At 45.4% G+C, this 27,783-nt stretch overlaps 1 protein-coding gene across 5 annotated transcripts in view; it reads right to left on the reverse strand.

Moving 5' to 3' along the window:
• Positions 1 to 27,783, reverse strand: part of LOC147021489 (ATP-dependent chromatin remodeler CHD2-like) — a 128,035-nt gene that overhangs the window by 13,725 nt on the left and 86,527 nt on the right. For 4 of the 5 annotated variants that reach the window (XM_085891452.1, XM_085891450.1, XM_085891453.1 and 1 more), the window contains 14 exons: positions 20,890 to 21,039; positions 20,585 to 20,733; positions 10,504 to 10,600; positions 10,250 to 10,345; positions 9,967 to 10,140; positions 9,612 to 9,784; positions 9,410 to 9,451; positions 9,114 to 9,256; positions 8,737 to 8,875; positions 4,142 to 4,292; positions 3,938 to 4,057; positions 2,008 to 2,181; positions 1,740 to 1,859; positions 1,389 to 1,538 (listed from right to left, as the gene is read on the reverse strand). In XM_085891452.1, the coding sequence (XP_085747578.1) occupies positions 1,389 to 1,538; positions 1,740 to 1,859; positions 2,008 to 2,181; positions 3,938 to 4,057; positions 4,142 to 4,292; positions 8,737 to 8,875; positions 9,114 to 9,256; positions 9,410 to 9,451; positions 9,612 to 9,784; positions 9,967 to 10,140; positions 10,250 to 10,345; positions 10,504 to 10,600; positions 20,585 to 20,733; positions 20,890 to 21,039 (1,878 nt within the window). The remainder of the gene's footprint in view (positions 1 to 1,388; positions 1,539 to 1,739; positions 1,860 to 2,007; positions 2,182 to 3,937; positions 4,058 to 4,141; positions 4,293 to 8,736; positions 8,876 to 9,113; positions 9,257 to 9,409; positions 9,452 to 9,611; positions 9,785 to 9,966; positions 10,141 to 10,249; positions 10,346 to 10,503; positions 10,601 to 20,584; positions 20,734 to 20,889; positions 21,040 to 27,783) is intronic. The other variant, XM_085891451.1, reaches the window with a different exon arrangement.

Below are 27,783 nucleotides of genomic sequence, written 5' to 3' on the forward strand. Positions count from 1 at the left end.
AGAGGTGTGGCGGCGGCGGAGTGTGGCAGCAGCAGTCAAGACAGGTCTGGAGGAGGTCGGAGTCTGTCGGGGTTCAGAGCCTGTCGGGGAGCTGCAGAGAGGGGAAGCCGGGAGCGAGGTCGAGGTCGCAGTGGAGTCGCTCGTCGCGGGACCCAAGCAAGCCAGCTATCCTCTTTCCCCAGAGCATCAACAATTCCCCCCTTACCCCCCCCCCCGCACTGAGATAGTGCGGAAAGGGGGGCCCCGTTCCCACCCCATTCCAAGCAGTGCCAATGAAACCCGCGGAGGAGCGTGGAGTTGGGGCACCGCCGTGACATTTGCGGCTCATCACAAGACGGGTAGGCTCCACCCGGTCTCGCGCCCACAGCCCCGTCTGCCCCCTTGTCGTTGAGGGTGGCCCTTTTCTTTTGCTGTTGAGTATATGTGTTGTCGGCGCCGTCTGTAAAGTAAAACTGTGTAAGTGTTGCCGTGTGCTCACGTAGTCGGTAGTAGATCTGCATTGTTGTGTTTCTTTTGCAATTGCTTTTGGTGCATAATTGTTGTAATTGTATATGTGTGCTATCCGTGTGCCGCAGAATAAATGTGCCTTATGTTGAACTGTTTTTCCCGTTTCGCTTCGTCTTTTCTTTCATTGAATCTCCATCTTACTTCACGTAAAGGGTTGGTAGTGGGCTAAATACGCCCGATAATTAATCGGAACCGTCGAGGTCGACGATATAACACTGCTCGGTTATCCCGATAGTACGGAACGGGTCGCTTCAGTGGCCCGTGTCCGGAGTCGACCTGCGGTGAGGTGCGATCGCCCGGTCTACCCTCCGTGTGGGTACTTAGGTAGGTCGAATTTGGCGAACAACCCTATCCCACACGGGGGGCCGATTGGCACGATCGTGGTGAGGCCGAAAGGCCCACCCATGACTAGTTCCCGGCGTTATTCCGAGAGGGTCACGACAGAATTGTCCGTCCGGTGGGCAACGTCCCGCGATTCGAGTTACGTGGCCGCTCGCACGCCGGCGGGCGCGAATTCGCAACACTGGTGTCAGGTCGTGGGACACAAACTCATCCCCCTCCTCGCGGCACTGGTGTCGGAGAGTGGGAAAACGGGCTCTCCTGTCTCCAGCTAAATTCACGGGAATCGGTCTAGGGGTGAGAGGAGCGACCCCTATCAGTGGTTCCCTGATTATCTTATTCAGCCACCTCTACCAGGTGAGCGCCCTGGAGGTATTGCCCCTATGTGTTTAATACACAAGATGGAGCAAACATCAACATTGCTTTCCAAGGCCATTTGTCAATGATACGACAACCCTTTACTTGTGCTGTTATCTGGCCGACCACGTGGGTTTTTAAGCAGATGTCTTCCATGCCCCCAAACCGATTACTCATTAACTCACAATGCTAAATGTCTTTTGGTCAAGGTCTTCCTCTCCCTCCTCCGCTATGGGCACAGGCTCAGCTCCCGCCATGATGTGAACAGGGCCCTGAGGTGCCGCAGGCCGCTTAGGTCGTTCCTTCCTTTCCACCTTGGCCTCCACGTGGTGTACCTGGTGGGACACAATCACCACTATAGAACTCGGTGGAACACTGTATAGACAATCCCCTGGATGAAAACAGCATGGCCTGGCATAAGCATCGACTCAGCCTATCACTGAACACAAGCCCTGGCCTAAGACTGGTGATAAAAACAATATTACCGAACAAAGTTGCTTAGTGTTCCACTGGGCAGAATTTAGAGCAGAACAAACCTTTGTTTTTTTCTCTTTCTTTTCCTTCTTATCTTTCTTTTTTTTCACATCCTTGATCTTAACCTCATTTTCTTTTTCTTTCTTCTTTCTTCTCCTCATTTTGCGACCATTACCCTCATCCTAAAGGAATGGATGAGGCAACAGGAGGAAACATGTGTTAAGATTTTTCTTTTTTTCCCAATGCTGATCATTTTCATTCGCCCAAAGACACGTCTGATAATATCACACACTCCCTTTGAGCCAAACCGCCAAAACCATTCCCTCGTACCTTTATCTCACCCTCTTCCTCCGAGGCGTGTTCTTGAGACTTGGGAGAAGTTGTCTCCGCTTCTTCTCTCTCTGGTCGTGCGGCTCGAGATCCTCGACCCTCACGTTCTGCCTTCCCCACACGTGTGCTGGGCCTCTCTTTTTTAGGCCGTGGTTTCTTGGCCTTTTTAAGAATCTGCAGTGAAATGATACACCTCATCAAATTGCGAGGAAAGGTCTGCCCAAGTGTATCCGAGAGCATCCTCTCAAACAGCAATCATTATCACCTGCAATCATAGCAAATCCCATGAGAACTATTGCAATAAATATGCACTTTTACAAAAGGTCACATGAAAGACAATTTTCAAAGGCCATCGACTTATGTAGGGCCCCCCATGGACTGTAATGTCATGGAGTGACATTGAGGATAAGCTCTTGAGGTGTATAAAATACTCCAATAGCTCAGAGTCTCAACCAGCCTCTTGACAGTCGAGCCTCACACCGTGACTACCTTCTCATGGTGGAGTTGTTCTCACTGACAGGTGTAGAGATGAAAGGCGAATTACTGGTACCTTAAAACCTGTTGCTTTAAGTAGATGGGGCTCATTAGCCTTGGTGGGCAATTATGTAGGAGAAGGAAACTCTGAATCAAAATCCACTGCTGGCTTGGGGTTCAGGTTTTGAAACCAAAGGCGAAGGGTTTAACACGGTAAAGGCAGCAATCTTTCTTGAAGGAGGTGGCCTTTGCATTTGTTATCTCATGAGCCACCCTTTGGCAAGGTGCACTTTGACATTTTAGCCTCCTGATCAGGGTTACATGATGCCATGGGAACAGGTGGTGGATGCCGTACAGGCAGAGGATTCTCTTATGGAGAACAATGGCGAAGATCACCCATCTAGTATAGACACTGCCCAGAAGATGGCAATGGCAAACCATTTCCATGCATGCCAAGAAAACAATCATGATCAGAAATGCAAGAGAAAAAGCTATGTTGCCAGATAATTACCCCCCCCCCCGCCTCCCCCAACCCCCAAGCTTGAAAGTACCCAAATGGATATTGGGGAAGAGCAAAGTGTTTTGATGAGGATTGGCTATTATGACGGGACTGAATCAAACCCGCAAGGAAATCCAGTTGCTGAGGTCGCCAGAACTGAAAGTCGAACTACGAGTTTTTCAAACGTTCATGTGCGAGATGGATGGGGTAAAGGATGCATCCAAGCTGTCTCGGCCAGAGCTTCGGGAAGCAGTGCAGGATAGGGATGGTTGAAGAAATCTGATCATGGATGTCACCAAAAGTTGGACACGATTTGACCGAACTATACAACTCTACTTACATGGACCAAATAGTGGAACTTTTGACACAACCTCGCCTTCCCCATACAATCCACTACGTGCACCACATATTCAACGCCCATCTCCTTACTTACTTCCGACCACCCCTCGCTCTCTCCGACCATCTCTCTCTTTACTGCACCCTCTCCAATTTTTCTATTCCCCCTTACTCCACACCCCACACACCCCTCCGATAGAGCATACCTCGTAGAAAGCCTGAAACTGCACAACTTGCAACTTAGTTTATAAAAGGGTCATAGTAAAAAATAATAATCGTAATGATAAAGAAACTTTGTGTGGTTCCAGCTTTCCGTCGTAGGTTGTTGACAGCAATCACCCAATGATACCATCATCCTGACTTGGGAGCATCAAAATGGTACCCAGAATCATCTTACACTATCTGTGCTCACGCATATATAAGCTTCGGGCCGAGTTTAATTTATTTTTCTCACATGCACCATACACTCATTCTACTCAATTTCACTCCACATCCTTGCATTATTTCTGCTTCTAAAAGACCTGGCCTCGAGGAGGACCATGCAATCCGCGACTGGAACCTTTAACTGTTTAACATAGTATCCGAGTATAACATAGTAAAAAAGAAAGATAAAGGTATAACCTCAGCCTTATTCTCAGTATCCTTCTTCAGCACTTCTTTCTTCAGCAGCTTGATTAAATAATCCGCTCTCGTCTGCAGCTGCTTTGCCTGTGGCTTCAACTCAGGGTTGTCTGGCAGGATCTGCGGAAAACGCTCCAGATTACTTGACGATTCAAAGCAATGTTCCACAAAACACGTTCTGCACAAGGTCAGTCCTCATCAAACCTTGTCCGTCAGGTTGAGGTCAGGATCCATCTTGATGAGTTCCCAGTTTCCAAAGCCATATTCATATATCCCCACCAGCAGGTTGGTGTCCTGCTCTCCCCCCCACGGGATGCCAAAGTGTGCAGGCTTTGTACGCATGCTCAGACTGTACCTGCACGTGCAAACAAAAAGCGCAAATAAACGAGAACTCAACAATACTATCCAACGGCCATGATTGTAAAGACACAGGGAAAGATCATAATCCAAAGGATAAAATCATCTGCACGTGCTGCACATACAAAAAGCGCAAATAGACGAGAACTCAACAATACTAAATGTAAATGTGCCTTGTTCTCGGGCCTGGGTCATCTCAAGAGGACAATTTTGTTTTGCTCAGACAAACCTTTGTTAAATTATCTGTACTACACATCAAGAAAACTTTGCGGATATTTACTTTTCGCCGATTGCATTGACGATTCCACCGCAAAATTATCTAACCACAAAATAAATGGCATGCACGCGACTCCCTCTCCAACCCAACAGACAAGAGTGACTCTTCCCATTGGTATACAATATAAGTACGAGTACATGTATGGGGATAGCCAACAGACTTCAATGTTGCAACACACATCTACTGTATACACTTCAAGCAATGAAGTAGTTTCAAAACGATTGATTTACATCATCATCATAGTGTACATTTGTTCCGTATCTCCATCATCTTTGTATCATCAGGAATCCCAAGACCTTGCTGCATAACTCCACCGATCCAAAATGATTCTGGAGCCATATCAGTTCATTTCGAACTAATAGCAAGGTCCAAGATGTCGATAAGAACAGCCACAAAAATATTTTGGTTCAGCAATTGAAACAAACTTGAAACATTCCAGATGACGTCGCTTGTTTACGCTGATCAATACGACGCTGTGAAAAGCATTATCGGAGCTTTTTGCCGAATTATTTTCTTGACATTAAATTTAGTACCAAAAAAAAAAAAAACACAATTACATTGAAAGGAAACTAATGAGAACAAGTGAAATTCCAGAAAATTCACGGTGAACGTGAATCTATGGCATATTTTACAATTTCAAATCAAAGTTCAAAGCGGAATGGCGCTGGCTGAAGTCCTACTCATTTACATGGGCTGTGCACCACAGAACTCCTTCAGTTTTGCCCAGTTTTCACTCATGACGATTGCCTGTCCTGCTGCAATGATGTTCAGACGTCTGATGACCCCTTCCCCTGCCCCGCAAGTCATATGCCACGGATGTACTCTTGAACCATCACGTTCAAGTTTCTGCCATGAAGAACGGGACTACCTCGCATTTGCTGTGGAAGATTTTCCAGCACGTCAACGCCTTGGCTCTTTAGTTGGTGCTGGTACTTCTTTGTGAAGTGTCACACTGTGCTTTCGTTGACAGGTCTTCCAAGCTCGGTGGTCATCCACTTTGATGCCTTCTTTGGTCCGATCTCGATGGCTAGACAAGCGATCTTTGCACACTGCTTGTTGCTGTATAGTATGTTGCTGCCGGACTTGGGTTTCCAGGACGCCATCTCCTGAATCACCTCTCCACCTCCGCATTTACTAAAGCTGTCAGCTCGGTGTTTGCAGTTTGCGATGGATTGGGTAGGCCTGGACTCAAAGATTTCAGGGACGGATTGGCTTTCTCCAACCAGCCCAACATGACTATTCTCTTGATCGATCACTCGTGCACATCAACAGACAGTCAAGAAAAGACACGGTACGTAGATAGGATGGATGTTTTACTGTGCAGTCTACACCATGAAGTTGTCTTTTCATTCATCAATTTGTAGAATAGTTGTACACTGTAATGGACAAGTTTCACACCACAATCAGTTTGTCAAAGATTCACAAAGGATATATTCTCCTTTTGTTTTTTTATTGTGTACAATTAGTAGCTGCCGTGTCTAAAGGATGTTTGTCATGTGCATCGAAGAGCATCAGTCATTAGCGATCATGTTGTTCCATGGCGGAAGCGACAGTGTTGAACCGCAAACTTATCTTGCCACAAAACTACTGTTTTTTGTTTTTTTTTGTATACCATGTCGAGGCTCGTGTGAAAGCTAACATACAGAACATATAACAAGTCAGGAGACAATGGGGCGGGACAGGGAAGCACAAAATAGTGGGGAATAGAGACAATAGGAGATCTGTGGAAGGGAGAGGGATGGGGCGGGGTACACGGGGTAAACAAGATGGTACTACAGGGACTTTCAGGAAGGAAACTAGGGAATTTGAAGGAGGTGGGTTTGGGGTGGATTAACAGAGGTAGAAAAGAAGCAGTTCAAGATCTTCAAGATCCAGCACACACAAAAAAAAAAAAAAACCATGTCTACCCGATCATAATTGTGAAGTTTCACATGGATGCAGCGGTTCCAGAGTTAGCATTTAATATTTTTCCTTCAATCCAATATGCATGCCAAACCATGTGACCGACATCAAAAAGAGTGGGGGACTTTTTGTTCATCATGGATAGGCGGTCATACCTGTAAAGTTTCACCTCAATCTGTTCGGCCATTTCAGAGAAGTTTTTTTTTTTCAATCCAATATGGCTGACGAACCACGTGACCTACGAAATCATAAATATATATTCTGCCACGAATGGGGTAGGGGATCACGCTTGTTAAGTTTTGTATTAATTGGATAAAGTGCGTTTTTCTATCCAAGATGGCCGCAAAACCACGTGACTTGTGATGTCAATTTTTACTCTATATGCTGCAATGGCATGAGATGATAAATGCAAAGTTTCGCTTCGATAGAACAAGTGGTTCCAGAGAACACATTATTTAATATTTTTGTTCAATCCAAAATGGCTGCCAAACCATGTGACCTAGCAATTATTCATAAACAAACTTGTATCCCCCTAGGCTTGGAGAATGCGTGTGAAGTCTCTCCTCGATCTGACCAGCCATTCTGAAGAAGATTTTTGAAGGTTTTTATGGTAAATTCAATATGGCCACCAAACCATGTGACCTATCAATAAGAAATTAACAAACTTGTACAAGCATGTCTTGGAGAACGTGTGTAAAGTTTTGCCTCAATCTGTCCAGCTGTTCTGGAGAAGATTAAAAAAAAATTCTTCAAAACAATATGGCTGCCGAACCACGTGACCTATGATGTCATAATATTTTATTCTACCATGAGTTGTTGCGCAGATGATGCTCAAGAAATTTCAAATCTTTTGAATGCAGCATTCTAACATGTCAAGTTTTCTCCGGGAACCCACTTCACCGATGAAGTAACGAAAAATCACACTTCTTCCCCATGGGGGGAGTTCTTGCCATGTGCCAAGTTTCAATTTTTTCCATTGTACAGTTTTGGAGCTGCATAGGTCCAAAGTTTTTTGGTATTTCAAAGATGGCGCCCATACCACGTAACCTAGGACATCATAATTATCAATTAAATATACGACGACAAAAGATACATACTACGGTGAAAAATCCGTGTATCGATCGGACTAATGGACGCTGAGAAAATGAATTTTAAAGCAAAAGAACCTGAAAATTGCCCACGGAAAAATAATAATAAACAGAGCAAAAACAATAGGCTATCCACCCAGCCTTGTAAGTCTTGGTACCCAAATTAGCATGTGCAGACATACGTATGGAGAACCAGAAAACAATGCCACCAGCAACTTCGTCAGCGGAGGCATAAAAAAACAAAATAAACCAATGTCACCCGCAGGGTGACCCGTATCTTGCCAAAAGGTGACGACGTGTGACTTCTTTAAGGTCACACTGAGGTGAACAGAGCTGCCATCCACCAGGATCGACTCCTTGAGGAATATCTGCCTACGAGAGATTCCGATGAGAATCGTTCTACAGAGTAACCATGAAAAATATGCGTTTGCCTCACAACGTCACCAAATGACGTCATAATGTCTCAAGCTTGACATATCTAGAAAGCACTCATCGAGGTGTTCAATTTGAGGTACTACACGATATGGTTCCTAAAACTTGAAAATTTGACCTTGGGGTCAAATATGTTTGACCTCAGGCGCTAACCATGAAGGTCAAGGCCAATTGCCACCAAAAATTAATCAGCTGAGCGCCAGACCATGAACTATATTCCCATGAAGTTTGAAGACGATCCGATCAAAATTACTCAAAAAATAAGGGTTTCGTCGACTCCCCTGATTTGCGACAAAGTGACCTTGACCTTTGACCTTGACCTTCAAAATTTTATGCGCTGAAAGGGACCTCTATAGGCCTCTGATATGCGAAGTTACAAAAATTTCCAATGATAACTGTGCTCTGCAGAATTTTTTATACGTGATTACAGACAAAAATAAAAATAAAAAAAACATACAAGCTGACTAACATATCTTGCAAAAACTTCGTTTTGGCAAGATAAAAAGGCTGAGGAAAACCTAAATGGTGGTTTTGTACTCCAAGAGATTGAATAAACTCTGAGGTACCATTAAAATATGAGGCAATAATTGTAGAAACAAACCCTACAACAGGTATATGCCTCCCGCTATCCAATATTTAGTGGGAGGCTTAATTAAAGAGGGGGTCATGACAACAAAATGATATAGGGTAGCCATGAGATTCGGAACGATGAATAAAAAAAAGAGCGATAGCAGCATCCTTACTTTTTCCTTTCCTCTGCATCTTCGGGAATAACCTCGTGCAAAGGCTGCAGCTCCATCTCATGGGTGAGCAGGGACTTGACGTTGAACTGAACGCCCGACAGTTTGAAGGTCGGGCCACGCCTTTTCCCTGGGTAAGAACCTGAAGGGCATGCAATACACCCATCACCAAAATCTTTCATTGGGGATCCTTCAAGGTAATCTCTCATTTTGTTGCAAGTAATCATGATCCTTCAAAGGGGCTTAATGTCACGAGACAGTTTCCGGGAGACCATTTGGACATTAAAGCAGACTCCAAAGGTCAAAAGCTAGGAATCTTGGTATGAAAAGCAATTCATCACAGGAACACCCAGTGAAACCGCAAGCCCACGCATAGTTACCGTCTGCTTTGTGGTTTTCCTGAAGCTGCTCCTCGTACTCGTGCATGGCATCTTGACAGCCCTTGTGGATAAGCTCTCCGAGACTCTTCAAATCTGCTGCAGACTTGTCTCCCAGCTCAGCATCTCGAGCAATAGCATCGAGCCTGCAATACACACCCAGTTTGGTTTATTCGAGTACACATTACGACAAAGTCATGAAAAAAGGTGTGCGTGGAATTTTAAAATGAAATGCTCAAATTAATGTCAGTGCAGGAAACAACTTCACTAACATATCGAGATAAAAGCTTGCAACGTACCGATGTAATGGCACGCCAAACCTTTTATAACTTCTTATGAACCTTTAGGGAAAGGATGGTGGAAAACCCAAGGAAAAAAGACAAAACAAATAAATGACCATCAAACTCCCAACTCAACTCGATTCCTATAGAATGCTTTTCCTCATATGATCGTAGGACCGGTCCAAACAAACTGCTTGACCATACTCCATTTATAACCCACCTGCGAATCTCTGCATCTGTAAATCCATGCACCGAATCACGGAGTGTCCGGGGACGCCCCCTTCTTCGCGGCTTACGATCTTCGCCCGAGTCATCCGATTCGCTGTCAGATGCCGATGACCTGCGCTTCCGGCGTCGTGAACTCGCTTCCGAATCACTGCCATTTAAATTTGCCTACAGATACACAGCGTGGGTGAGAAAGATGGTACGGGTTGGATGGGGGAGGTAGAGGAGAGTTCAGGGTGAAGCAAAAATAATTATCCCTGAATGAACCTTTATGTAAAACTTGAAATCCCTGATACCTAGTAATCAAAACATGCATCTGTAAAGTAGCCCACCCTCTGAGAAAGGAATACCTTTTTGTTGCGCATGCGCGGCAGTAAGTAAATCTCCTCGAGCTCACGTTGGCGTTCTTCGTCCTCCACATGACGCCGAATGACTTCTGGAATTATGTCATCCCACTCTTGTTCGAGGTGCTCATCCTCAACTGCAGGCTCCTCTTCCTCTTCCATCGTAGCAAAGTTTGCCACCTGCGCATCATTCGTAGTTCATCAAGAAATCATCAACATTGCTCAATGCGGTCATCCAAAACAATTAGCATGCTGAGCAGGAAGTGAGTGCACGGTAAGACGATGGTACCTTGAACTGTGACAAAAGTTCTTCCCCGACAGTAAGCTGACCGCTTTCATTTTCTCGAGTCTCAGCACGGCGCAGGATCTCATCGATGTCCAATTCCTGCAACCAACACCGAGAAAAATAAGGAGGGGTGAGAAAAAGAGTAGGGTGAAATAAGGTGTGTTTTATTTATAATAACAAAAGGAAAAATGAAACTTAGGAAATGAAACAAGTCGATAAAAGGATGTCAACAAACAGCAAAAGGACTGCATTTATACCTGAGGCTCTTGCTCTTCACCCTCTGGCTCTTTGAAAAGTTCAACTGCTCCAAACTTGAGGATAGCAGCCAACTCCTCCTTATTGAATGGATTTGTGCTGCAATGGACAACAGAGCTTTTGCTGAGCAATGAAACAAAATATTTCTTCTTTCATCTTGCTTTTATTACCAACACGAACTGGTGAAGATCCTTACCATGAAAATGAACTAGGAATAACCACTGAGGTTATGACAGTCTTTTTACAAATAAAAATACTCTTTAAAACAATTACATCGACAAACTCGGCGAAAATCCTCCATCACAGTTTAAAGAGCAGGTTGCAGGTCACCAAACATGTTCTGAAAATTTATCAATATGATTATATGTGCATAAAATAGTTCGATGCAAACTATTGTGGTTGCCTAACTATTGGGAGAGTTAATGAAATTTAACTCCGAAGTTGTTATTTCTCGAGGCTGTTGAAAAAAAACAGCCGCGTGCCATATATGGATGTTGACGTCACGTTCTCCAAAACAAAGCGGACGCTCACTCGCTCAATGAAGAAGTGTCCAGTTCAGCGGGCCGTTCTTTCGCTTTTTTTGAGCTTGCAACTGTCTATATTATCCTTTTTTATTTTGAATTATTGTAGAACAAAGTTATTTGGATATTTGCACATCATGCCTCGTACGTGTGTCGTCATGTTTTGCGAAAATGGCTGGAAAACGGGTAATCGCTCCCACTGATTCCTGAAGGAATCAAACATTCGCCGGCAATGGATAAGATTTGTACAAACAAAACGGGCGAATTTTCCCCCAAAGAAAACGGGTAAAGAGGACCTTTTGGATAGACTTGTCATTTGTGGTGACTATTTCATAGCCGAGGATTACGAAGTCATAAACACATCTGATCACCACTCTGTGAATACGAGTTGTTGGTTGACAAGTTCTCCAGATACTGCTCTGTCACAGAATCAATTGTTGAGTTGAAGTGAGAAAAACTTTGAAATATATTCTTAGAGTACATGGAAAAAACACATAACTTTCTGAAAACCACAAGCATGAAAAAAATTTCTCAACAAATCAACTTATTGTTGATGAAATTACTTATTTAACAGCATCAGCAAATTGGGCTATTTCATTTCAATTGTAAAAAATTGATCAATTTTCCACTTTTTTTCCTAAATTTGGTAGAATATTTCCCAATGAGGCGAAACATGTTTTGGTATTTATATGCCACAAAAGTCTCTTGGAAGTTGGGGTTTGTTCTAACTGTTCATGTTCGCTGGGGTCAAGCTCAGCTGTCAGAAAGACTTCAACGCCAAGGCTATGGTGTATAATATATTTGGGTCCATTCTTGATTCATTCTATTTCTGACTCTTGAGTAACTAGAGCGGTGTTTTTCTCAACCGGGGTTCCGAGGAACCCTAGGGTTCCGCAAGAGGTCGCTAGGGGTTCCGCGAGAAACAGTAATAAATAGGCTAATGTATTTTTGAGTAGTTTTTGTTTGATTTAATATTCGTAAATTTTACTATACACGTACGGCATATTGTTGGAAACTCCTTGGTTATTATAATAGAGGCTTCAACCTCTTATATTATTTACAATTATAACCATAGGGAATGTATTTAACGATGTCTATATGGCGCCAGTGTGAAACCGCCCTCACTGGTTAGTGGACGTCCTGTACGCGGCGGATTCGTGTATCATTGAGTGACTGACTCAAGTACGGGACGCATGCATGGTATCCATCTATCTTCTCTGTGCTTCCTAGCGCGAAGTCTCTGTGTCTCTCTGTCTCTCTCTGTCTCTCTCTGTCTCTCTCTGTCTCTCTCTGTCTCTCTCTGTCTCTCTCTGTCTCTCTCTGTCTCTCTCTGTCTCTCTCTGTCTCTCTCTGTCTCTCTCTGTCTCTCTCTGTCTCTCTCTGTCTCTCTCTGTCTCTCTCTGTCTCTCTCTGTCTCTCTCTGTCTCTCTCTGTCTCTCTCTCTCTCTCTCTCTCTCTCTCTCTCTCTCTCTCTCTCTCTCTCTCTCTCTCTCTAGGTTAGTTCTTCTGTTTGCCTTTATTGCTTCAGCTTTATATGTTTAAGTTTTGTTGATCAAGTTACATGAGGTGTGTTTTTTTTTTTTGATTTAAAAAAGTTTTTTTTTTGTGAATTAAAACCTCGGTGTGAGGTCTCATAAACGAGCAGTATGTTTTTCTTTCATTGCCAATAAATTTGACAAAAAGGGGGTCATTTTTTCCTTAAACCAGGTATCCGAAAAAAATATATTATATTTACCACGTGAACTACGATAAAAATATAAAAGAGCTAGATATTAATAATGGTATATAATAATTTTTATGCAGGGGTTCCCTGAGACATGAAAACTATTTCAAGGGTTCCACAAGGGTAAAAAGGTTGAGAAACACTGGACTGGAGGTTAAAAATTATTATATCAAGTCACAGATGAATCAAACTTTGCATTATTTTATGCATCGACAAAGAAAATGAAAATCTACAAACCAATCTGTCTGGTGGAGTCTGTCAGTGTGAACTGCCGGACAGTCAGTCCTGCCACATGTACACGAAATAGGCCGTTTTCTGGCACATGCAAGTGGCTCAAATTTATATGGCTCAGGGCCAGAAACTCCATCGTATAAATTCCCATCATCCTCCGACTCGTCCTCGGCAATATCGCAATGAAAACACTCAATTTCATCGCCGCTGAAATCACTCTCTGATTCGCATCTCGCCATTGTTCACACGCTGTTTCCGAATGTTCACGAAATTTTCGGAGAACGTGACGTCATTGCATCTTCGGTAAATTCCAATCTGATTTTCGATCACTGACAAAACCTTTGACTTAAAAGTTCATTTTAGCATATTTGGAGTTTCAAATGTAAGAAAATAATTGCCCAACGATTATTAATGTGATTACAACCCTCGAATCATGCGGTCATCAGCGACCAAAAACCTGCTCTTTAAAGGCAAAATTAGCTTTGCAATTATAAGGTTCAACCACAAATCAAGCGACATTGGTTTCAGTTGTTCTGATTTAATTGCCCATTTGAGTCCAAAATCCAATCCAATCTGCACAGCCGACCAATCCATTCAGATATTGGGATGTGTGGGTGATCTTCGTCAACCATTTTGGTGATAAAACCAAATGCAAAAACCTACACCTTTAACCCCAGTTGGTTATACCCTCCAGTAAGGCAACGACTAGGTTGGCACTTAAGCACAACAGAAGTTGGGCTCGTTGTTGGGCTTTACAGACTTAGTGATCGAAATAAAGAATTAAAAATCAATATCTTTATCACACTGTCAGTAACTTCTACAATCTATATATTGTTATGATTATGGGGGTGGATGAAACGATTTAATAGTACAGATAGGATTGTATAGTGTAGCATGGTCCGTGGATGGGTAGAAGAACCTCGATGTAAATAAGTCAGGGAGTCTGTCAGCTTAAGTGTTGTGTGTCACCACACAAGGGGTGGTGCGGTGTAAATTTGCTTAGGAAGTAAAAATAAGTTCCCTTGTACATGATTACCCTCTGTGATTTCCCTATGTTTTTTATATTCTAAGCTAGGCCCACAGGAGAAGCCCTGCCTTCCCGGGTTTGGAGGCGAGGAGGACACGCCCCGGTGGCGGGGGACAGGGAGGGTGATAAAAAGAGGAAAATCGAAGGTGCAGTGTGCTTAGCGAGGGGGCTTCAGAGACATCAGATCAAGCAGGGCAGATTACATGTCTGGAGCGATTGAGCAGAGCAGACTGAGCTGAGCCGATTGAGGCCGTGAGATGCACGCGGGTTCGGTTGAAGGACCGCATGAGGCAGGTGACACCCGCTCAGGAAGAGGAAGGCTGACACAGTTAAGGCTTGTGGAAGAGCGACAACACAGAACAGATCAAGGCATAACATAAAAAAGGAACACCATGAGACGGGGGAAACACCAACATCAAGGCAGAGGGAGAAAATAGATGGAAACAGACAAACAGGAAACTGGTAACAATGAGGGGTTGGGACAAATTGCAAGGTGGGCAAAATGAATGCAGAAGCAAAACCTTGAGAGGGGTGGGGGTGGTTTAAGAGTTGCAGAAAATATGGCTCTGGATGGGGGGTTCACTTGAGATGGTGGTGAAGAGCTGTGCCGAAGACCTCGAGGGAAGAATGAGACTGAAGAGATTCTAGAAGTTGGTTCCACAGGCGGTGAAAAAAAAAAAAAAAGAGGGAATAAAAGAGTGCCAAAATCCAGAACCATAGTTCACCACCAGTTTCACAAGGAGGCGGTTGCTGGCAGACCGCGTATGTCCTGCAGATATCTGGGGGGAGGGAAGGACAAATCACGGAGAGGGCAGAGAGTACAAGACCAGAAAGGAAGCAAAAGAAAACAGAGAGACCACCGTGTAGGCGATGGCAATAATCTTGAAAGCCTTGGTTTCCACAGTGTCAAGCTGAGCAAGGAGCACCAGCCCAGAGGGGAGTGCAGTACTCCATCAAGCTGCAGATGAAAGCCTTGAAGGTAGACAGGAGCTCAGTCAGGTGTGCCAAGGAAGGACTTTGCACGACAGAGGATGCCCAGTCAGCATCTGGTTTTGGAAGCCAACATTGAAATGTGGCTTGTCCAAGAGCAATCCGCGGCTGAGAGTGAGAAGCAACAGTATGAATGACTGAACTTCTTTGAAAGGGTTGTTGAGAAAGTAGATGGGAGGGTTTGCCGTAAGATCAGAAGAGAAAGAGAGAGAAAGAGAGAGACAGCGAGAGAGACAGAGAGACAGAGACACAGAGACACAGAGACACAGAGACACAGAGACACAGAGACACAGAGACACAGAGACACAGAGACACAGAGACACAGAGACACAGAGACACAGAGACACAGAGACACAGAGACACAGAGAGAGAGAGAGAGAGAGAGAGAGAGAGAGAGAGAGAGAGAGAGAGAGAGAGAGAGAGAGAGAGAGAGAGAGAGAGAGAGAGAGAAAGAGACAGAGACAGAAAGAGAGAAAGAGAAAGAGACAGAGAGTGTTCTCATGGTTAGACGACATAGTCCGTTTGACCATTTTGTGATTTTGTCAAGGTCTGAAGAAAGGGAAGAGGCTGCTGCCTGTATCAGAAGGATGCGGGATGTCACAGCCATTTGGAATCATCAGCAAGACCAAAAGAGGATTTTCCAGAGTCAGAGATTATTGATGAAGATTAGGAATAGGATGGGGCCTAGAACACTGCCTGGGGCACTCCAGTCTTGACAGGAGAGGAGAAGAAAGGATTCCGTTGAGAGTCACACGTTGGCTATGACAGTGGAAGAAGTCAATAATCGAAGAGTGGAGTTGGCCTTGGATTCCTGAGGCAGATAGTTTGGAGAGCAAGGCACGATGCCAGAATGTATCGAAAGCTTAGGATATGTCCAGAGAGATGGCCTCCATGTATTGAGTTATGTATTGGGTCATGTATTGAGGGCCTCCATCCATTGTTGGGAGAGTAGAAGCAGCATATTCAAGGTAGAGTGTAGGATTGAACTGCAGTCAATATTGGGATGAGAATTTTATTCTCAATGTCAAAGACCAGTCCACCCCGGAAAGAGAACATTCACGGACACACATTTCGGCTCCTCCACTCTGGGGAGGAGCTTCTGCTCCACACTGATGAGAACATATTAGTGCACTACATGACTGATACAAGATTTGTTTGTTCTGCCGAACTTAAATAAATCAATACGTCAACAAGCTCAAAATCCCCCCCAGAATGGCTCGTTGTTGATAAAGAAACTTTGTGTGCTCCCAGCTTTAGGTAGTAGGTTGTAGACATGCCATTCCATATAGCGTACACAAAGAAAGAAACAATCAATTTTGTCATTGTACAACTACCGGATATATACAAGGACAGGTAGTCGTATGGAATGGAATGGCTGTAAAACAATGACAATCCAATGACAGTTGGGCTTGAAACAACTACTGGAATTCCAGGACATCATCCAGCATAGCGAACAACATGACATGTCTCGTTTTGAGTCGGCCAAAAGGAATAAAAAAGCAAATTAAGATGGGGTTAATCATGTGTATAAAGTTTGGTGGTGATGCGTAAAGTGGTGAGGATTTGATTGGAAATCGGAAGGACAACGGGACAGACAGACGTATTATCTCCACCACTGAAGGTGGAAGGAGGTTATGTTTTAACCCATCTGTCTGTCTGTCTGTGTGTGCAGGATACGTCAAAAAATGCTACAAACAGATTCAGGCAAAACTTTGTCGACAGGTTGGGTGTGTGACAAGGACTAGCTGATTAGATTTTGGTGAAGATCCGGCGACGAGAATTTTTTGATATTTAAACCGATTCTTCACCATTGAGAAATGGGGCCAATAACGATATATAGCACATTTCAAAAATTTACTGGGCCCGACATGTTTTACTATCTAGTAGATCAGGCATTGTGGCAGAGGTATGCGCTCTACCAAGTGCCCTTCCAGTTTACATCTACATTATGCAGTATTACCCAACATGACAAAAAAAACAAGGTGACAAATTCCACTTCATTTGTGCATTTCAGGTTTCACTCAACTTTCCGCCATCTGGTTATCCAGGATCTATTGCAGGAAAAAACTTTCACAAGATTTGCAACATGAAAAAGGCACGACCTGTACTGCCGTTTTCGTCGAAATGGATAAGCAGCACCCCACGTAACAGAACAGAATACATTAGCACGAACGCCAATCAGAAGCTGCTGTACACTACTGCTACCATGACACATTATTGTTGTGTTCTGCATGCCTGTGTTGCCTTTGGGCGAATACCAAATTGTTCAAATGTTGCACATCCACATATCGGGAAGCACTCACAAGAACACATTTTTGGTTCTTAAATTATATCAACCTCTTTGTTCACACACTTTCATGGGAATCACAATCCACTTGAGTTGCTTGCAACCCCATTCTCTATTCTATTCAACTCTATTCCTCACTCTCCATGCACTGCCCTCACTCCCCCACACCCCCAGGAATACCTCTGGCTTTGGATTCCACTCCACTCCCACCTCATGTTTATATGTGTACTGTACCGTCAACCTAATGGTGATAACTCCATATACACCTCACTATCCGAAAACATGGACCAACTTCTATCTTCTCATCCAAACTCTCTCTTCCTCATATGTGGCGACTACAATTGTCATCATGCCAGTTGGCGAGGTGTGGGTACCTCTCTCACCTGTCATGGCACTTCAGCAAAAGCTTTCTGCAACTCATTTGGGACTGACTCAATCGGTCAACTTCCCGACCCGGATCTCAATCAATGGTACTCCATCTCTTCTGAGGATGATTTTGACAAATTTCCCTGACAATATCCGCTGCTCTTCCTCCGCTCCAATCGGTTCTTCTGACCACGTCCTTCTCAAAGTAGACATCTCTCTGGCTATTATCAGAGAACCACCTAAGCGCCATCGAGTCTGGCATTTCACTCAAGCAGACTGGCAGGGTCTCCAAGCAGCCCTCAAACTTATAGACTGGTCTCCTATCGCTACTTTCTCCAATATCAACTCATCCTGGGAATCTTTCAAAGAAACTTACTCTCCCTCATGCACAGAATTATCCCCTCTCGTCTTCAGTTGTCCTACCCTTCCTCCCGCCCTTGGTTTACTGAAGCTTGTGGCGAGGCAGTTGTCCTGAAACAACTTACCTTTGCCTCATGGAAAGCAAACCCTACTGAGGGTAATCTCAATTCCTTCCATAAAGCTCGGAACAAGTGTGTATCTACCCTCAGGAGAGCCAGAAAACAACATCTTTCTAAGCTCAAGTCTGAACTTTTAAACCTCTCTCTCCCTCCTCAAAATCCTGGTGGCATCAAATCAAATCTGTGTATATGTTTCCCCTCCATCCCCTCCCTGACCTCAAATGGCCGCACTGCTGATACCACACGTGAAAAGGCTGAATGCCTAAACTCGGTGTTTGCATCGAAATCTTGTGCCCAAAACGCATCGCTTTCTCTACCCACCTTACCCAGTCGCACCCAACTGTCCCTGGACTCTGTGTCCTTTTCTCCTGACAAGGTGGAGAGCTTGCTGTCAAACCTCGACTCTGATTCTGATTCTGCAACCGGTCCAGATGGCATCAGCCCACGTGTCCAAGAAACCTGCTCCTCTGCTCTTGCTCACCCTCTCTCTGTTCTATTCACCCTCTCATTTGCTCAAGGTCATCTGCCATTTGCTTGGAAATCAGCAAACATTACTGCCCTGCATAAAAAGGTGCAAAAACAGATCCCTGCAACTACAGACCAATCAGCCTTCTCCCAATCATCAGCAAGGTTATGGAATCCATCATCGCTTCAGACATTAAATCCTTCCTCTTCTCCAATGGCTTGATTTCCGATCATCAATTTGGTTTCAGACCAGGTCACTCTACCCTGGATATGCTGCTTCTGCTCTCCCATCAATGGATGGAGGTCCTCAATGCCGGACATGAAATCAGAGCCATATCCCTAGACATATCGCGTGCTTTTGACACTGTCTGGCACCCTGCCCTGCTCACCAAACTCTCTTCCTCTGGTATCCAAGGCCATCTCCATTCATGGCTCTTAGACTTCCTCTCCTGTCGCAGTCAACGTGTGGCCCTAAATAGAGTTCTCTCATCCCCTCTTCCTGTCCAGGCTGGAATTCCTGAAGATAGCGTTCTGGGCCCTGTTCTTTTTCTGGTTTTCATCAATGATCTCTTCGACTCTCTGGAAAATCCTCTTTATCTCTTTGCTGATGACTCCACCCTCTGCCGTACCATCTGTCATCCCTCAGACCGGCAAGCAGCAGCTTATTCGCTCACCGCAGATCTGGGTAAAATCACAAACTGGTCCAACACGTGGAACATGTCTTTCAATCCGGACAAATCTCACACTCTCACTATGTCTCTCTGAAAGGACCATTTAGAACCCCCCCCCCATCCACTTTCTCAACAATCCTGTGGAAGAAGTCCTTTCTTTCAAGCTTCTGGGTCTCACTATCTGCCATGACCATTCCTGGGAAAGCCACATTTCAAACCTGGCCTCCAAAGCCAGTCACCGACTGGGAATCCTCCGTCGTGCAAAGTCCTTCCTCGGACCACCTGAGCTCCTGACCACTTACAAAGCTTTCGTCCGGAGCCTGATGGAGTACTGCTCTCCCCTCTGGGCTGGTGCTCCTGCCTCCCACCTTTCTCGGCTTCACGCTGTGGAAACCAAGGCATTTCAGATCATTGGCATCTCCCGCGATGAGGCTGAGTCTTTGGGCCTCTCACTCTCTCACCGCAGGCTGGTCAGTGGTCTTTCTGTCTTCTACAGTCTTCTCTCCAGCCTCCCCCTGCTCTCTCTGCGATTTGTCCCCACCACTTTCCACAGGGCACGGCAAGGTCCGCCAACAACCCCCTTCTGGTAAAACTACCAAAATCACGAATCACTGCTCACCTTCACTCTTTCATTCCTCTTTTTTCCCACCATTGGAATAAACTCCCTCACTCTATTCAATCCCATTCTTCCTTCAAAACAGCTGTTGACCACCACCTATCATCCCCCATCCAAATCCTTGATCTTTTCTGCCCCCGATAATCCACCCAAGCCCACCTCCTTCAAATTCTCTGCTTTCCTTCCTGAAAGTCCCTGTAATGTCCATCTTGTATTCCCCATGTCCCCCGCCCCATCCCTCTCCCTTCCACAGATCTCCTAATGTCTCTGTTCCTCACTATTTTGTCCTTCCAACTCCCGCCCTCCTTGCTGTACGGCGTGTTAGCTCTAATATGAGCCTCGACATGGTATACAAAAAACAACAATAAAAAAACCCAACCACCCCCCCCCCCACCAATTCCAAGATCCTCCCTCCTTCCTCCCTCCCACTTGCATTCCTCACTGAAGACATTAACATTTCCAAATTCCAAAGAATAATAAAAGGCACTACATGAAGCAAAACAAAACACAAGAGGCAAAAAGTAGAAAAACGAGGTTAACCCTGAAAACTAGCAGGATGGTTTGCATAATCTAGACGTGGCAACCTGCAGCAGCCTCCATAACCTTCCCATCCCTCCAACCCCCTATAAACTCCAATATTGTACTGCATAAGAAACAGTGTTCCATCATCAGCTGCTGGACCAGAAACACAATCAACTCATTTATACCTGCTAGGAGTTGAGCCTTTCTGCAGGACAGTCTTGCCAGTTGTGTCCATTCGTTGTATGACCAAGTGATCCAGAACCATCTTCTTCTTCGCCCTCTCAATTATATCCTCTTCCACACTCCCCTTTGTCACCAGACGGTAGATATTGACCTGCAGGTGATACAAGACCATTTTAAATGACCGTGCTGATGCATGCCACAATGAGCACCTCACAAATACACGCAGCAACCTGCATGTCCAAAATCCTTTTGTGATCATTGTGTTAGGCCCTTATGGGGGCAACGAGCTTTTAAAATGAACCCCAACCTGCTTTTTTTGTCCGATACGATGAGCTCGGGCCTGCGCCTGAAGGTCATTCTGCGGGTTCCAATCAGAGTCGAAGATCACGACGGTGTCAGCAGAAGCTAGATTTATTCCGAGGCCACCAGCCCTTGTCGACAGTAAGAAACAGAAATCCTGTAGTGAAGTATAGAGCACCAAATACAGATCAGAAAGTCGTCGACAACCGTCGCAAGAATAAAACAAAAGAAGAAAATCCTCTCCGGTCCCTCTCCAAAAAGAACAGCAAGGACTGATTATGCAGATAAAAAAGATAACACACAAATGGGTGTTGTTTAAAAGGGAAAAATTAACATGAAGGCTCCAAGCTCAAACTAGAAAAAAAAAAGTGGTGTGAATGGAAAATGGACAAGCAAGTCCGTGAAGACTGGAATTTGTCGTTCCAGGTTCCTTCGCGACCACAATTTATTTTCTGTCTTCAAAAGCTGGGGATACCTGCTCTGGAATAAGGGACTTTTGAAATGACAGAATCCACCCCAGAATGTGTCCTGAACATAGTTCTTCCTCGAGGTTTTGATTCTTTCAATCCAGAACATCTCAAAACGGTGGATCCGTGACTTCAGTCACTGATCCACATCATTATATAACCCACATCGAGAGATCCACAACCTCAGTTGCGTCCAAGCAGTCAGTGAACCCATCAATGCAACATCACTATTTAAACTTTACTTGCTGGAGGATTTAATGCATGATCATATAGTTAAAACTCTCATCACACATTCCATAATACGATCATACATTAAATATAACATGCCCACCAACATGAAATTAGTCAGGTCAGGCCAGATTAGACCTGTGACTTACTACAGGTACGATGTAAACCTGTACTAACCTGATTCATGGTCGGGTTGTCGGCGACTAAACCATCTCCCCCCACCAGGTTTCCAGGTGAGGAGGGTGTATGACATGGACACACAGCAGGATTAAAAACAAAACCTGTCAAAGGGCGGAGGAGCTCATGGCATGATTTCACTCCGGCCACCGTAAAACCCTTCACTCCGCAAAACACAAGAAAAACGCAAAAAAAAACAAAAATTGAAAACCCACTCCGAAGGAGTACCTCCTGTGCAGCTGCCCTCCGCAGGGCAGCTCAGGGGATGACGGGATTTGGCCAAAGCCTTTGGAATCCCCATTCTTCGATGAAAGGAGGAAAACCACGGGGTAACCTTCCCGGATCAGATTGCGGTAGTGTGTGTCAGGGTGGTGGTGAGATGTCGTCCACCAGATGTTGGTTTCCTTGGGTTAACCTGAGGCGGTCTCTTCGGGTGGGTGCCTGGAATGTCCTATCCCAAAGAGAGGATCATCACCGCTCTGTTATCATCTGAGCTCAAGCGTTTGGACATGGGGACTGCAGCCTTCTGAGGTTCGGAGACCAGATAGTGGTGAGATCATGGCGGGTGATGAAACCTACCATTGGTCTGGTCACTGATGGTTACCATTTCCAAGGAGTTGCTGCAGCTGTATCCAAATAAGCTGACTCCAATGATAAGCGAGATAACACCGGTCAACGAGCATATTATGAGATGAAGAATTCGTCACCCTTGGGTGTCGTTTCCCAGGTCTCTGGATATGCTCCGACTGAGGGGTGTGATCTCACCGTGAAGGACGCATTCTATGCCACGCTCGAGTCTGTGGTTGATCGGTGCCCCAGGTGAGATACTCTTCCAGTCTTGGGGGATTTCAATGCATCAACTGGAACTGATGGGGATGGTTATGAGGCATGTGTTGGTCCCCATTGGTCTGGAACTGTGAACCAGAATAGCACCAAGTTCCTTGACTTTGCAAGAAGTCATGGACTTGGTGTGGCTGGTTCATGGTTTCAGCGCACACAGGCTCGTCGCCAGACTTGGTATACCAATGCTGGTGGTGTGGCAAAGCAGATTGACCATGTGTTTGTTGATGGTCACTTGAGAATGACCCAGAATTGCAGGGTCGACCGGAGTGCTCAGTTCCTCACTATAGACCATAGGCTTGTGGTAACAACTCTGAAGTTTCAGCTTAAATCTGGGAGAATGGTACCATCCCAGCCGAGGCTGGATGGTGGCAAGCTCACTGATGAGAGGGCAGCTGAGGAGATGGTGAACAGGCCGAGTCGGGATTTTGGGGTCTGGGTGCTTTGGAGGATCCTGAAGAGCTGTGGAATGCCTTCAAGACCACCATCCTTGATGTTGCCGGTGGATGTCTTGGAACTCACCGTAAGGTGAAGAAGAATGTTGTCTCTCGAGGTACACTTGATACTATTGACCAGAGTCACAGAGCCAGGCCTAATGGCAGAGCTGAGCTGTTCAGGGAGTTGAGTCGTAAAACTGTACGTGCGCTGAGGGTGGACAAGGAGGCCTATGTGCGAGGAATCTGTGAGGGGGTTGAGCATCACCTGTGGTCAAGTGGTGATTTTTGTCCTGCTTTCAGGGGAATTCACGCATTGCGTTTCTCCAAGCACATCCCTCGGTGTACTTCAGTTAGAGCGGAGGGTGGTGGGCTCTGGACAGAGGAGTCCGAAGTGAAGGTCTGCTGGGCCGGTTACTTTAAGCAGCTATACCAGGCTGATCCACCAGCTGTTGAGTTGGATGTCAGGGGTATTACTATACCTATTGCTGACCTTCCAATCAACTGTGGTCCACCTTCTTTTGTGGAAACGCAGGCTGCTGTGAACCGGTTGAAATTGGGTAAAGCTCCTGGGATCTGTGGCATTCATGCTGAACTTCTCAAGGCTGGTGGAAATGCTGTACTAGTGTCATTGCAAGCAGATGTATGCTCTGCCTGGAACACAGGCATCGTCCCAACTGACTAGAAGAGGGGCCTTGTTGTCCCTCTCTGGAAAGGGAAGTGTGTTGGGCAGGACTGCAACAACTACCGAGGGGTGATGCTCCTCTCAGTGCTGGGCAAGGTCTTTGCTCAGATAATTCTTGATCGGGTTCACCACCATCTGCTTGAGCACCAGCGCCCAGAGTAGTGTAGTAGATAGTAGAAAAATCGTGTAAATTATGATACAAGCATCAAATTTGGCATTTCTGTTCTGCAGGGCTTTCTGACCAAATCTGCCCGATTGGCCGTTTGAAAATCCAAATTTTTTAAAATTTGAAAAAAAAAAAAAAAAAAAATTTTGAAGTCACAGCTGGCTGAAATTCTTGAAGCGCAAGTGAACATTCCAGACAGAGAACCAAGGGGAGATGCAGTCATCATTGATGGTTCAGCACTTATCAATGCCCTACCTCCACACACTTCAAAGATATTTGATGACTATGGTAAAGAAGACATCATCCCAAAGGTGGAATCCTATGGTGCCAGGTACAAGAGGGTGGACGTAGTGTTTGATGTGTACAAGAAGTCAAGTCTGAAGTCCGAGGCAAGGTCGAAAAGGGGGCAAGGAATCAGAAGAAGAGTGACAGGAACCAGTAAGACCCCAAGTAACTGGAGAAGCTTTCTTCGAGATGACAGCAACAAGACTGAGCTGTTTCACTTCCTTGCGGTAAAGATGTGTGAAGCACAGACGACAAGCACAGTCATTGTCACAAAAGGAGAAGATGCCATTAGCAACACAAGGAAGTCACTGGATGCGGTGTCTCCATGTTGTCATGAAGAAGCTGACACTCGAATATTTGTACACGCCAGGGATGCAACGACGGATGGTAGCAAGTCCATTATCATTAAGGCTAATGACACGGACGTACTAGTCATAGCAATATCTGTACTGCCATCCTTACAGGAACTAGGTCTTGAGAACATGTGGATTGCCTTTGGCCAAGGAGCCAAGGCACGATGGATTCCAGTCCATGAGGTAGTTTCTGCAATAGGGCCTGAGAAAGCGAGAGGGATCCCATACTTCCATGCGTTCACTGGATGTGACGTCGTGTCTGCCTTCCGCGGTAAAGGGAAGAAAACTGCATGGCAGACTTCGAACGTATTTGATGATGTTTCTGAAACATTCACCAATCTCAGCCAGCATCCAACATTGATTCGTGATTTTGACTTTTTTGAATTTTTTTTTTTCTTCAAATTTTTCAAAATTTGGATTTTCCAATGGCCAATCAGGCAGATTTGATTAGAATCCCCTGGAGAACAAATGTGCCAAATTTGATGCTTGTATCATCATTTGCATGATTCCTCTCAAAAATTGCTGTTATCTGCCCCACTGGAGCAGTCAGGCTTTTCACTAAAGAGGTCAACGATTGACCGCATCCTTGTCCTTCGGGTCCTCACGGAATGCAGATGAGAGTTCCGGCAGGGGCTGCTCGCAGCCAATGTTGACCTCTGCAAAGCATTCGATTCAGTGAATCAGGATGCCCTCTGGAGGATTCTTGGTCTTCGTGGGGTGCCACCAAAACTGATCAATCTGATGTCTGAACTATACTCTGGGACTGAGAGTGCTGTGCGATGTGGTGATACCATCATGGGGTGTGCCGCTGTTGGTACCTCTGCAGGATGACGGAAGCCCGATTCTTCAGCTCCTTGGTGCTTCCAGTCTTGCTCTGCAGATGTGAAACTTGGACTCTGACCAGGGATTTGAGACGGAGATTTAATTGCTTTGGTACCAGGTCTCTTCGGAGAATGCTTGGCTATCGCTGGTGAGACTGTGTCCAACGAGCGGTTGCTGAGAGGGACTAAAATGAGATTTGTTACCTGCATAATCCATGAGTGTCAGCTGCGGCTGTATAGACATGTGGCTCATTTTCCTGACACTGATTCTGCTCACCAGATTCTCTCAGCGAGGGAGCATCGTGAGTGGAGGATGCCAATGGGCTGACCACGTGCCTCGTGTTTGCAGCAGGTTGATCAGTTTCTCAAGGAGATGGGATGGACAAGGCATCTGCCTGGGGGATGGCCAGACGAAGGCCCCTGGAGTACCGATGGAAAGTGGACGCAGTGACATGCTGCTCCGGCGCATGCTCCCATACCTGACCTGCCACCAACCAGCACATCCATCCGACTGACCACTGAATCGAGCCATTATTCAAATATCAACAGTTACTAATTGCAGTGTTTCTACAAACTACACTGCCTCTTTGTAAACAATGATAATAGCTAAAACTAAGTTTTTTTTTTTTAATCATGTATATATATATACATATATAAATATCTCATTAATAATATTTTCAATATTCATATTGTATTTTACTGATTCTATTTGGTGTCGTTTTATAATATTGTTGCGGGCCGGGGGTCGGGTGAGAAGACCACTCAGGGAGGAAAGCTATCTCAGCTCCCACCAGACTCCCCGGAATTGTAGGCCGTCGCACACGGATAATTTCCGTGACGTGGCGGATTGCTTAACCGAACGTGGACGCCAATAAATCAACCACGCAACTTGGGGTCCTCCGTCTAGTTTCTCCAGTTACCTAAAAATAACCACGTGATGTAATTACCGGGGAACACGCTCTCGGTACGCCTTGCCCGAAATAGATCACTCTACCGGACCGGATGCAGCCGAGCGGCATTGCCAAGGACGTTCCGGCTAAAAGGAACGGATTGTTGGGAATAAAGTCCCGGCTAAGCACAGATTCGGACCATGCTGGACCGATGAAGGAAAAGACAAAAACGAGCAGGGAACATTTCTAATAATAATTTACTAACAATGCGGGAGGGAAGGTATGTGGTACGATCAAGATTTATTGGGGTGTGCAAGTAGAGATCGGGAAGAAGAGTGTGGTGCGACAATAAACAAACAACTTATGAAAGCGGACGCAGAGCAGACTTTACCCAAAAATAATAATAATAATAATAACAATCTTCTGCAGGCTCTTATATAGACAGGTGCCAGGACACACACACACGCACACAGACACAGAAAACCCGATGAAGAGGAATTGAAACAAGACAGGAGAGGAATTGAGGCTCCGGTCTCTCGGTACCTTGGTATAATTGATACGCGGTACCCGAACGCGCCACCAATATGTTTGGGGGGAATGCTCCGTGGTTGTAGCTCCCTGTGTTAACATTTGTCTGACTTGCTGTTTTAATCTACAGATAAGATCAGTGCTGTGTGTAGTTGTTCTCACGGTCCTAATTATTACCTCCGCCACCTAAGGTGGACGGAGGTTTGTTTTCACACGTCTGTGAGCAGGATATCTCAAAGTGATGTGTACTGATTCAGACGAAATTTAGCGGACAGGTTGGGTGTGTGAATGAGAAGGACGAATCAATTCAATTTTGGTCAAGATCCGAATCCGGATGCAATAATTTATTAATTTTTCAGTGATTCTGCACCACTGAGAGATGGGGCCAAAACAAAAACAATATAAAGCACGACATCTCATAAAGGTGTGGACGAGTTCACAACACCAGGTGGATGAGTTGGTTAGATGGCAAAAACAATCCAATTCTGTTTGGTGAAGGTCTGGATCCAGATCCGGCCTATCTGGAACAATACAAAACAAACTGTTCAGCCTGGCGGAGGTAATACTGTTACGAATCTGGCAACCATGAGCACACAACATTCAGGTCCCCTAAGCTTAGTTATCTCGATAAGTATGTGTTTATAGATAGGGTCCTCCACCTGTGTCTAACGGGAATTACATGTGTGCGCTGCAGAGTTTCGTTTACCACAAATCTCCTTCACTTCACTTCACACACCGACGCCTGAGCCCACGTGCGTTCGGCCACGTACGTGGGCGGAGATTTCCATCGCCTCAGACCGGGACTCGGCCCAGGAAGGCAGGGGCTTGCCCCTTGTCCAATCACACCACAGAGAGCGACCTTCCCACGGCACCCCGGCCAATGGGATTGAGATTGCCACAGAGAGCAACTTTCCCACGGCACCCCGTCCAATGAGGGTGGAGAGCGCCTCAGACGGCGATTTGCTCACCCCGGAGGAAAAAGGAATAAAGGATGAACGCCAGGGTGGGAGTGGAGGTGGTAAAGGAG

The sequence above is a fragment of the Eptatretus burgeri genome, chromosome 8 (genome assembly GCF_056783735.1).
Source record: "Eptatretus burgeri isolate ZD-2024b chromosome 8, Ebu_testis_v1, whole genome shotgun sequence".
NCBI lineage: Eukaryota > Metazoa > Chordata > Myxini > Myxiniformes > Myxinidae > Eptatretus > Eptatretus burgeri.